The following is a 12,041-nucleotide window of genomic DNA, read 5'->3' as shown; positions in this document are numbered from 1 at the left end:
GAACTTCTTAACCTCATCTGTCCACCTAACTTTCTTACGCCCTCTGCTACACTTTCCTCTCTCCTTGCTTTTCTGGCCGCCCTGGCATGCCTGGCCTTTTACGCACAAACTTCTTTCCGGTTGAAGGTTGGAAAAGGGGCCCGCCTCGGCATTAAATATATCGTGTGAAGCGTTTTCCGAAATCAGCGCCAGCAGCGTGTTCAGCCACCAATCTACATTTGAATGGTCCACTTGTTTGCCTTCACCTGAGACGACCCGGTAGACAAGTCTGTGCCGCTCCTTCAACCGGTGCAGCCATCCCCCAGATGCTTGGAAATTTTCAATTCCAAGTGAAAGCACGACAATGTCGACTTTTTCACGCACCTTGCCGTACAAGTTGATGCCGGTCGCTGTCACTTCGCGGAACCAAGTCAGCAGAGCCTCTCCCAGCTTGACATGGGTCGTTGCTTTAGCCTGCTTCATGTTCGCACCGAAGTGCTGCATATTCTTCAAGATGACATCTCGCTGCCCAACAATGGTGCAAAGTGTCGACAGTGTCAACCCTAGCTCTTTTGCTAAGTCGACACGCTTCTTAGGGTTATCGTCAACCCTCTTCAGCACATCAAGCTTTTTCTTAAAAGAAAGGGCTTTACGCTTCTGCGACATTTTGGCAGCAGCAAACGCTTGCGTCTCTTGTAACGTTTGGGCAGTTCACATCACAGCGAAGGACAGAAAGAAGCAGTGAATGGAGAACTGCTGCAGTGGCAGCCAGCATCACAGACCTTCTGGGAACAGCCGGCGAGACTTTTCGGTAGACCAATGAGCTGCCAGCAAATGAGTGATGTACAGGACTGGCCATGTGCCTCGCCTTGGCCGTTCTTGTATAGTGCTGGTCGGTTTGCTACGAAAGGAAGGTGGGGGTAGGGTGGCTAGCGAGGTGGGGGGGGGGAGGGGGGTTGGAGAGGAGAGCAGCGGCCGCGGTTGGTACCCTCTCCCCCTGTGAGCTCTTGCGCTGAGCCGCTTGGTGGCTTTGAGCGTTTGTACAATATTCGTTCGTATCATTTGGGGGGGGGGGGGGGGGGGGAGGGGGGGGAGAGGAGTTAGCGGCGGCCGCGCTGGTCCGCTCGCATGCGCCACTGGTTTGCACATTCATATCAACTGCAGAGGGTTCAGAAACTTTTCATATCACCCCAAATCTTAACATATTCTATACATTGTAGTCCGTTCAAAGCAGTCTTAAAATTCGTATCATCCCGAAATTTGTAGTATCAGCCGTAATCGTATCATCGAGATTCTACTGTAAGGAGAGTTTAGTCTATCCGAAGACTTCAGAACACTCAGCAGTGTTCAAATACTCAAATTCTCAATGTATTTGGTAATTTCTGAATATTAGAAAAACTCCCAATATCAATTTTCCAAACTGAGTAACAAACATACTCGAAATGTAATCATAAATTTAAAATATTCACGCATCTCTACTTTTATGGTAAAAGGCATCCTCCAGCAAAACAGCACCAGACGACTCTGACAGTGCTGGTTCATGATACACGTCATGGTTCCAGTTTTCCAAGGGAGCAATGAAATTGGAAAAGTGCGCAGGAATCAAAATATACGTGCAGTAGTACTAGTATGACTAGCAGCATACATAGTGACCGCATTAAGCTTCACAAAATTTTTTAAGAAAATGCTAAAGAAACCAGGTGTGGCAGAAGGTCACAAACAAAAAAAAACCAAAACCACCATGTTTCCCGCGAACAATCAAGACTTAGGCAATATATGTACCCTAAGGTGGGCCATGTCTTCCCGCAACCGGCTGTTGGTCTCCTGCAGCTCGACCATTAGGAGCTCCTGGTAGCAGCTCATGGGGCGCGCCTGTGGAGACTTGAAGGGCGACATCACCAGGCTAGAGAAGGATGACAGCTGCCGTCTGCCCCCGTGCATCGAGGAGAACCTGTCCAGAGTGGCCTCCAAGTCCCGTATCTTTTCGGCAAACTCTGCCAAGAACTCCGCGCCGCAATCCTCCTCCACGATCAGCCTGGAGGTCAGCTTGGACATCTGTGCACTGCTTGCAGCTAACTTCTCTATCAGCAGCTGGCTCAGGTCAGAGAGCCATTCGTTCTGCAATTACACATCAGTGCAGACATGGAGTGCCAATGGTAGAGGGATGTTTCACACATCGTTGCCACTGGCAACAGACAGTGGGCCTTGACAACTAAACAGTCAAAGAAAGGCGGTTAGTGGACAAGTGGGACAGTTTTGGCCCAAACCAATCCTGTTACTTGCTGCACCTCTGACTTGCAGTTATGAAAGGGTGCAAACAACAGATTTTGGCCTTTGCACTCTTTCTTGTGAATGCCACATTCCAACGTTTCTGGCACAGAAGCAACGGGGACTATATCTGGAATGAAATGCCCCACTTAATGTGCGCTCGTTGTATTTGCAATACAGGTTTTAGAGATTCACACAGTGTAAACCAGAACCAATGTGACTTCCTTTACAGGATATAAACACTAAAAGTACAACAGCATTTTTCACAAAGGGTAAGCCAGTGTGACTTCCTGTCATGGGGCTCCAGACACTCGCGAATGCAAGTCACCGAGCTTACAGGCATTAAACGGCAGTAATTCCACGTCAGAGTTGCTTTCCGTTGTTGACGAAAGTGCAATAGAATGAAACAAAAAATTGTAACCTGACCCAGGCAAATTCCCACGCCGATTCATGTACACCATTTGCCTTAAACTATATCCCAAGAAAGAAAAACACTAACACTAAAAAGCTTGCCGTCAATATTTTCTTCAAAAGAAATGTATAAGCATCATTGACTCTGAAGCAGCAAAGCTCAATATCAAAGGGAGTCCTGAAATCAGCGGTGAGAGATTACCATGTCCCAATGACACAGATCACTGCTAAACCTGAAAAGGAGGCTTTTAAAGCTAGGAAAAGACAAAATACAAAGGCAGGTTACATTACCTTCACCAGCTCTCGCACGCAAGCTGTAGTGACGTCAAGACCACTTTTGCATGTAAGACCTCAAACATACGTAACCCTACACCTCAACATGACAATCACTGGGTCCATTTCCAGTCTTGACGTTGTGGGCTTGAACAGAGCGACAGGGAAAAGCGTTAAAGCAATATTTTTCGCCAGTAAATGCGCCTTTTGCTGCCCGACATGGCCAGGTTTGCCAGGTCCAAAAATGCATAAAGGAGCCACAAAAATTGCAAAAGTAGCCAAAAAGTAGCCAAAAAGTAGCCAAACTGCTACCAAGGTGTCAAAAGAAGCCAAAAATAGCGCCAAAGCCTCATAAAAGGCCTTATAGAGAGCAGCATTGTTGAGAGAAATCTTTAATCCTTGACATCAATCCAAGTGCAGCCATACGGCTACAAAAAAAAGCTATACAGTTAAAACTCGATTTAACGAAGTTGAGGGGAGCTGTGAATTATTTCGTTAAATCGAGAACTTCGTTAAATTGAAGCATTTCTTGGGCACATAATTCAGTACATTCGATTACATTAAAACCTCGTTAAAACGTACCCGCTTAAACAGTACTTTCGTTTTAAAAGTAGTAAAGTCAAGTCCCCGACTGAGCACCCATTGAACATAATGCATTTTGCATCCACATAAACCGTACCAGCTTATCGCGGTCGTATCAGTTAGCACGTACCATTTTCACTTTTCGTCGCGCTCGCGCGTGACGAATTCACGCCGGTAGCACAGACCCAAAGGACGGTTCGGCTAGCGGCGCAACAATCTTCCCTAAATACCGCCGACGGGACGGCAAGCCACACAGCTAATGACAAATTGGCGCCAAAGTTGGTAATCGTACAACTAGCGCAATCTTTGGGGGTCCGTATGGTCATCGTCATGACCCCCTGCGCTACTTTCGAGTGGGTAGCGCCAACACCACAACCGGCGCCGCTAGCGCGTATGAAAAGAAACAACAAAAACTCTTACTCGACAAGAAAGGCCCAAGGGGACTACAAATTTATTTTCCGCCAAAGAAGTCGGTGATCTTTGCCTGCGTGCGCTTTGTGAGCAACGGCCGCACCGATTTCTCGTAGGTCTGAAGTGCGTCCAGCGCGTCTTCCATCCCCTCGTGTGCGCCGGCAAAATGTCGCAGCAGATCGAGAGCATCCAAAAAAGCGACGGGATGAAGATGCTCCGCGCTGTTACCGCTGACTCGCAATCAATAAATTTTGGGGTGCTGTCTACAAAATAGACCAAAAATTAACACTTTTTCGCACCTTTATTTCTCAAAAAAAGGTTCGTTAAAACGGGACAGATCACGGAATCGGTTTCGTTATTTCGGGTTAGTCAAAGCATTGAACCCTATGGGCGTCTGAGGGGGAATTAGGATACCTTCGTTAAATTGAGATTTTCGTTAAATCGGATTTCGTTAAATCGAGTTTTGACTGTACACCTTTCTCAGAAACTTCGTAGTTAAAGAAAAATTCGTCCTGGTCCGGGAATCTAGCCCAAGACCACCGCCACTCCGGGGCAGTCGCTCTACCAACTGAGCTAACCAGGACAGTCAGCAGAACAGATGATAGGGCGAGAGCGAATCTATCTATAACTCAAAATGGGAATGGTATTGGTCAAATATTTCTAGGGAAATCCCCCAAGATGGAGTAGATTTGTAATAAGAGAGTAATTACTCATTGACATCCACCCAAGCGCAGCCACACGGCTACAAATTTACTCCTGTAATTACTCCCTTATTACAAATCTACTCCACCTCAAGGAATTCCCCAAAATATTTGACCAAATTTTTAATCTTTATACAATGCAGGGTCTATGACTAACTTGAGAGTAGAAAAGTATCTACAACCAAGCGAAAAAATATACGACCCCTGGACAAAAGAGCAGAAATGCATGATGCATTTCTCATAAAAAGCATATGTGCAATAAAAGGGGTGTTTCTTTCGTCCTTTTCTAGAGGAGAAAGACTATATTCCTGAGCCACAGCCATAATTTTCATTTTCGTATACAATGTGGCATTCGAAGAATAGCCTTTTTTTTTCTCCATGACATTTTTGTATTGCTCTGTGGCCCAGATGTAGACAAGTCCCCTTGTCGAAATGCTCGCTTGGCTTGTGAACTGAGAATCCTCTCCTGAACTTGTTCTGTTCTCCTTCATGATGTGTAGCCATCATCTTCCCCTCGATCTACTCGCTAAATGGTGGCATGATTCGGTGCTGAATTTTTCGGTTGTTTTCCTTGTATTTTTTTTATGTTTCTTTCTGTTCAGCAGTAAGTGGTTATTAGAAATAAAAGCAAAACGGGAAGGAAAAGGTGTCTGCCAGCCCTGGCATCTACTATCTAATATCTGAAGCACCTGAACTGGGGCGGCGGAAATACAGGGATAGTAAGAAGAGGTAGAGGAAATCTAAGAGGTGAGCGACAGGAAGAAAGAACAGGGTAGGTTAAATTAACATAAAAATGAGATACACACACTATGGTACAAATTTTTTCTATACAAAAAACACGCTTTTTGCTCAGAGAAATAAATAGATATTAAAGGAATAGCGAAGGATGTGTCACGTAACGAATGTGAGGTGATGTTATCCTAGCCAAAATGATGAAGAAATCAGCATAGACTTTGTTCACAATTTTTTGGTTAGAACCTACAAACTATGCACCTTAGGCCAGGGTGGCCAAGAAAAAATGTACGACAAAAGAGCCAGACCGTGCAACCACACCCCGGTGCAGTTTCATTTACATGCCTTCACAGTTTGCGACAATGTCTGGCCCATCGCGGAGCTTGTAGTTGGTTGAAATTGATATACGAAGGCTAACACTGCATTTTGCGTGGCATACTACAAGCTACGCTTTTTCTGCAGACGTTGCGAGGAAGTGTGGTCCTGCTAGCGTTGCTGCTGCTTCTGTGCATTTTGCAAAGCTGTCTTGCGTCCCGCCAATGCTGTGCCTCGCCATTAATCAACCGCTGACGTCACTGTTACAGTAAGGATTCAAGCCCGTTATACCTAGTGGCACGGTCAGAGGCACATTAATTTGTTGTTTTTTTTTGGAGTAGCCTCACCATAATATATGTTACAGTAAGGAGGCATCGATCTTGCAACGGTTCCATTGACGGCATTCAGTAAACGTCCTTTTCCAATGTGAGCAACAAATCACACTATGATACAAGATTGATCTGCACTAATAGCAATCATTATCGAATAATTGTACACAAGCTACTATGTATTGCATTATTCCTGGCTTCTCACATAATGCCCCTCAGTTACTGCAGGTATAGAAAATTGTGCTGATGGGTGAAAACAATCTTTGTGCAATATATCTTTATATATGGCCACGTTTGGTGGCAAAACCTTCTTTTCAACTATCATTGTACAATAATATTTGGAATTATTCCAAGATACCCTGTTGCAACCAATTTTCATCACTAGCATTTGCTTCGCATCTAAAACATTTAATTGCACACCTCAAATAAATTTGCTCTTTTCTGTCCATGGTTAACAGAAGACTGCATCAAATTTAGCTTGGCCATATTCGAAAAAAACAATATTAGATATGATTTGCAGTCAATCTTTAATATGCGAATTTGCTTCACATCAAAAATTTTACCATTTACCCAGCTCTAGTAGAAACTATATTTGGTGGTTCTTGCTAATGAAAAATATGCTAAAAAGTTCCTGACAAGCACAGATGAGCTTGCCTTGCTCTGAAGTGCGATGTTCTGACGAATGACGTTGTCGTAGTCCTCACGCACTTTCTCCAGGGAGATGTTCTTGTCCTCCAGAAACTTCTTCTGTGCCTGCAGCCTGTGATGAACAAAAAGGAAGAAAATTGGGAACACTTAAACTTACATCTTTCAGGGCACGCACGACACATCAATCGCCCCTGTCTACAAATCCTTGTCCACATATACCAACATTAATAATGAATATGTGTGAGATATAAGAGGCACAAATTAACGGATTAGTGATTGAGCAGTAAAGAGATGAAGCTACCCGAATATAAGTACAGTACAACCTCGATAATTCGAACTCGGTTAATTCGAAATCCCGGATAATTCGAAGGTTTTTTGCGGTCCCGTATTTTCCAATGTAAATTTGGCTGGATAATTCGAACAGGCGGCCTGCGCCAGCCCGGTTAATTCGAAAATTTGGACTGCTATGCGGCAATGCCTGATCCATGTTTCGCCGCAAACCCAGCGAAACGACGGCCCTACGGAGCCGCGAGGCAAAGCCACATAGTAATGGTGATGATTTATAGGCGAAGCGCCCCAGCCGGAGCACTCTCTGCACAAAAATCGGTCCACAGTGCGCCTCGCGCACCGCCGAAACACGCGCCTGCAGAGGAGAAGACGTGCTTCACTGCAACACGGCGGGCATACCAGTTTTTATCACGTGACCTCGCCCCCACTCCATCCCTTGGTGTGCTTCGCCCACTCTTCCCCCGTGCCTCCGACGCTGCAAGTACGCCACCACCACCGCCGCGCCGGTCTCGCCTGCGCCATTTCTTTGTGTTGTGCGCTGTGGTTAGGGGTCGGCTACTGTGCCGTTTTTTTGGGCGGGACTGTGCAGAAGTGCTAGCTTTGTGACCGTAGCAGTACAGAAATGCCAAAGTACAAGACTAACGCTGCAGCAGAAGTTCTGCTTGATCCAGGAAGCAGGCAAGAGCGCTTGTTCGAAGACCGAGTTGGCCAAAAGGAGCAGAGTATTGCGACCGCATCAATGCGCTCTGCGCAGAGGATGAGTCCAACGCAGTCGGCTTCGCCGAGTATATCAACATTGAGAGCGAAGAGCAGACTGGCTACTCTGACTTGGAGAGTGAGATCACTGCTGGTACGAACATGCGCGATGACAGCGACGATAGCGACGACGACACCGACGAGCCTCCCCGAGCACCTGCTCTTGGTGAAGTTATCGGATCGCTGAACGTTATCCGCAGTTTTGTTGAGTGCCGTGGTGGAAGATCAGAGATGTTTCGTCTATTTGACCAACTCGAGAGCATGACCTTAGGAGCCGCAAACTACCGGACGCGGCAAGCCAGCATCTCTGATTACTTTCAGTAGTAATTCAAAATATGCCGAATGAAGGTAACACGTTCCTGCAACGAATTTTTTTGCCTAAGTCTTATTTCTTGGTGTGTTCGGTTAATTCGAAAACCTGCTTAATTCGAAGATTTCTCGCGGTCCCGATGACTTCGAATTAACGAGGTTGTACTACCTATAAAACCCGCTTTAAACAAGCTGTACGTCTGTGCCAGTGTGATTTATAGAGGCAGCATGCAGTACTTAAGTAGAAAGTTCGATTTCCATCTCACCCACCCATCTCAAAGACACAGCCAGATTTAGCAGCTCCTGTCATATATTGTGGCCACATGATGTCACGAAACACACTAATCAATCTTTAGGAGGCCATGACACCTGCCAACTGCAGTGAAAGCTCATTAATAGTAAAAAAAACCTCTTTGCCTTTGTTATGCCACACATACTCATTGGCATACCAGACTTTCTGCAGAACAAGGCCTTAGGATGCTATCACATAAATATACCAATTAACACATACAAACATATATGCATACAACCAGTTGCGAGCACAGCACCATGCCTAATAGGAAGACACCCGCAGTAGAGTTTTATACGCATCAACAGAATATCAGCACTCCTAGATGCACTCCCAGCACTCCATGACTGAGTTATGTGCTCTGATGTCCCAGAAAAGAATGGCACTTTATTGTGGCCGTATTAGGACTGTTGAAAAAAACCACGATGGGTTTGTCACAAAATCTGTTGACTGCTCAACGCGTTGTGTGACGTCGTGAGGCTGTATGGTGCTGTGCCTTATGGTAGTTGTACTTGAAAGTGTGCCGACATACCTAGGCAACGCCACATAAAAGGATGGAAAGAAGCCAGAATCAATGCTGTGTGTGTCTGCTGCCATGGAAAATTGTCACAGAGAGGGTGACCACGAAAGTGGTGTCCCTAGAGACGCAGGATCACCAAACACTAAAGAGGAGAAACAGACTGACCGGACTTCATTGCTGTCGCACTGTCCTTGCGTACTATTGTAGTTAAGTGAACACTAGATTCATTTACACTTTGACTCCAGCAAAACAGAGCTGCAGTGGCCACGATTCAATCCCCCTTAGCCACCACAGCAGGTGGCACAGGGTCTTTAAAAATAGAAAATAAATTCAATGCACAACATGAAATAGATGAAATGAAAAGTGCAGAGGAGTGCTTACTTCTCCACACTGTCCTGCAGACTGGCGATGATGAGGCTCCGCTCGGAGGACTCTGCCTGGAGGCACTGGATGCGCTTGTTCATCCCCTTGATCTGCTTGTCTGCACAAACAGAAAGGGAAAGCGCACGACGAGGGGTCTCCATTTATCTTCCATGCCTTCAAACACCACGGCATTCAAGGGAGAACTGTTACGAAGTAATCAAAGCTATGCAGTACATTTAACTTTTTCTGACTACTAGTCTTCCTTACGGAGGCACAAGAGTGCATGCAACTCTGTCCTCTGAATAGTACAATATCTAAAATCCTGGTTTCTCCTACCAGCTTGTCTGAACAGGTTCTTAGAACAAATTTTGGCTCAGAAGCATCTCTGAACGCAAGGCAGAATGCAGAAAGGCAGAATGGCACCAAGGCAGAATGCTTGGTGCCGTAAATGTTGGTTTAGAAAAGAAGTCAGACAAGACCTAAAACGTTTTCACATAGAGAGGTCAAACCATTGCCTCATGGTAAATGATGCACCACTGACCTACCACTCGAACACAGCCAGTGGTAATGACACCTTAACTGAGCTCATTACCATAGCATAACAAGCACAAATATAAAATGGCCATGTCAGCATTCATAATGGGGCAACAAACTGCCCATCTGATATGCTACCAGGTTACAGCTCTATTTGACATACTACAAGCATGCAGTAACTGCCGCAGGTAGTGTGTCCTTGCAACCAATGAAGAAAACCATAATTACATTGAAATACCATAGATATTGTTAAGCCCATGAAAAGTTTTGCACGACAAGGGCCTCTGGCAAGTACCAACCACGCCTTTCCGAGAAAAAACAAAAATAAAGGGTGGAGTGGGGAGTTACCCTTGTGTTTGACAGCTTCTTTGAGCTGTTCAGCCTCCTGACGCAGTTCAGCATGGGCCTGCTCCTCGTCCATCAGGTACTCGCGCAGCATTTTCAGCTCCCGCAGCTGATGTGCAGGCTGCAACAGTAGAAGTAGAAATTCACACTCCAAAACAGAAACAATGAATGAGGGGGCACCACACGCGTTACTGGACACCTCCACCCACTGTGGTAAGCATTTCCAGCTGCATCGAATGCACAACCTTCACAAACAGCATTCACTTGTGGTGGAATGAATCCCCCTTGAATATTCCATGCAGCAGAGTGTTTACAGCCCACATCAAGCTCCTCCACTGTCATAAGAAACTATCCCCTAACACTTTAGAGGTCCTTTGGCGCTTGATGGCTCAGCTGTACATCATCATACCCACTGCAGGGCAAAGGCCTGTCCCATATTTCTCCAATTAACCAGGTTCTGTGCTAGCTGCATCCACTTGACACCTGCGAACTTCTTAACCTCAACCCACCTAATTTTCTGCCGCCCCCTGCTATGCTCTCCTTCCCTTGGAATCCAGTTTGTTACCCTAAGCGACTATCGGTTATCTTCTCTTCGCACTACATGTCCTGCCCATGTCCATTTCTTTTCCCTGATTTCCACTAGAATGTCAGTAACTTGAGTTATTTCTCTGACCCACTCTGCACGCTTCCTATCTCTTAATGTTACCTCTACCATTTTTCGTTCCATAGCCCTCTGGACTAGCTGTTCTCCTCTGAGGCTGTTCAACATTACCTCAGTTTCCTGCATTTTCATTTTTAAATTCAGCATTCTGCTTTAATCCTTGTCTGCAATTAGTCTCCCAAGTTCTCCAAAAAGGCAACGACTAATGCATTTTCCAGCGAAGCCCTAAGCACTCTCGCTTCAGTTTGCAGCCTCGCGCTACGAGTGTAGTCCAGCTATTTTTTGCGTTGTTTTGAATTTCTGTTCTAAAAACTTGTCTGAGCATGCATGCAGCAGCAGAAAGACGAGTGGCAGATTTCTTTACTTAATTCATTACTCTGGTCATTACCAATTTGATTATTTTGTTTATCGCTTTGGCTGTGAGATGAAGCCCATATCTGTGCCTTCCAGGTGTCTGGACCTGCCCGCATACACATCCTGGGACCAGCAACGAAACGAACACCAAGAAGAGGACGTGTGGCTTTCCCTCAAGCACAATGGGACGAGCAGGAAGGCAGGCACGCGAAGAATGTGAGGCGCATACATCTTACACCTGCCCATGACAGCAGCAGCCATATGACAACACAATCGCAACTAAGGCCACCGGTCGAAGGTCTGATAAAAAGGTCAGCTCTTAGCATAGGCACACTCCCCAAATTTCAAACGGCCATTTTCGCAGAAAATCAATAGATCTAGAATGAACAAGATAAACCTCCAAGCAATCGGCCTTGCGAGTTCAAAAAATACACTTGAAAAATTTGCATGGGGCTCTACGATTTTTTGAGTAGAAAGAAGTATTTGAAGCTGTTTGAAGAAAATTTATTTGTTCGAAACCAAACAAACTATTTTCCCGAGACTGTTAGTTGTTATTATTATTAAGACAGTATGAGAACGCGAATTTGCCAACCCTTATGGTGAACAGAGAGAGAAGCTTCCCAACAACCAAGTTACTCCCCCCCCAAAAAAAAAACATGTCAACCTGAGAAAGGTAAGCACCAGGGAAGACAAATGTTGCCAAAGGTTGAAGGTCTGCCTCAGAGCAATGCACTGTAAGATGCATCTAGTGAACGTCCCAAAATAAGAATGCACTGCCCAAAGTCACAGGAGCAAGTCTTGAAGAGTAAACACGCCAGAAGATTGGCTGCCCAGTAGACAACAAACTCAATATATACTAAAGGTGTACGGGAGACAGCGAGGGGTGACTCACCTACACTAACAATAATGCCAGTTGTATAGAATCACAGCTTTGTAAAGCAGGCTGCCCAATCGGAGCTCCAAGCATGAATAA

The 12,041-nt window shown here is 45.5% G+C and overlaps 1 protein-coding gene across 6 annotated transcripts in view; it reads right to left on the bottom strand.

Moving 5' to 3' along the window:
* Nucleotides 1-12,041, bottom strand: part of LOC146209569 (uncharacterized) — a 63,369-nt gene that overhangs the window by 35,811 nt on the left and 15,517 nt on the right. For all 6 annotated transcript variants that reach the window (XR_014706610.1, XR_014706611.1, XR_014706614.1 and 3 more), the window contains exons 6-9: nucleotides 10,057-10,174; nucleotides 9,193-9,292; nucleotides 6,656-6,761; nucleotides 1,762-2,097 (exon numbers count right to left, since the gene is read on the bottom strand). Coding sequence is in view for 2 of the 6 variants with exons in the window: in XM_084601648.1 (XP_084457774.1) it covers nucleotides 1,762-2,097; nucleotides 6,656-6,761; nucleotides 9,193-9,292; nucleotides 10,057-10,174 (660 nt within the window). In the remaining 4 variants the exon portion in view is untranslated. The remainder of the gene's footprint in view (nucleotides 1-1,761; nucleotides 2,098-6,655; nucleotides 6,762-9,192; nucleotides 9,293-10,056; nucleotides 10,175-12,041) is intronic.

The sequence above is a fragment of the Amblyomma maculatum genome, chromosome 1, assembly GCF_055883805.1.
Source record: "Amblyomma maculatum isolate TAMU_Amacu chromosome 1, ASM5588380v1, whole genome shotgun sequence".
NCBI classification, from domain to species: domain Eukaryota; kingdom Metazoa; phylum Arthropoda; class Arachnida; order Ixodida; family Ixodidae; genus Amblyomma; species Amblyomma maculatum.
The sequence above is the reverse complement of the archived record's forward strand: the minus strand, read 5'-3'. Positions and strand labels throughout refer to the sequence as shown.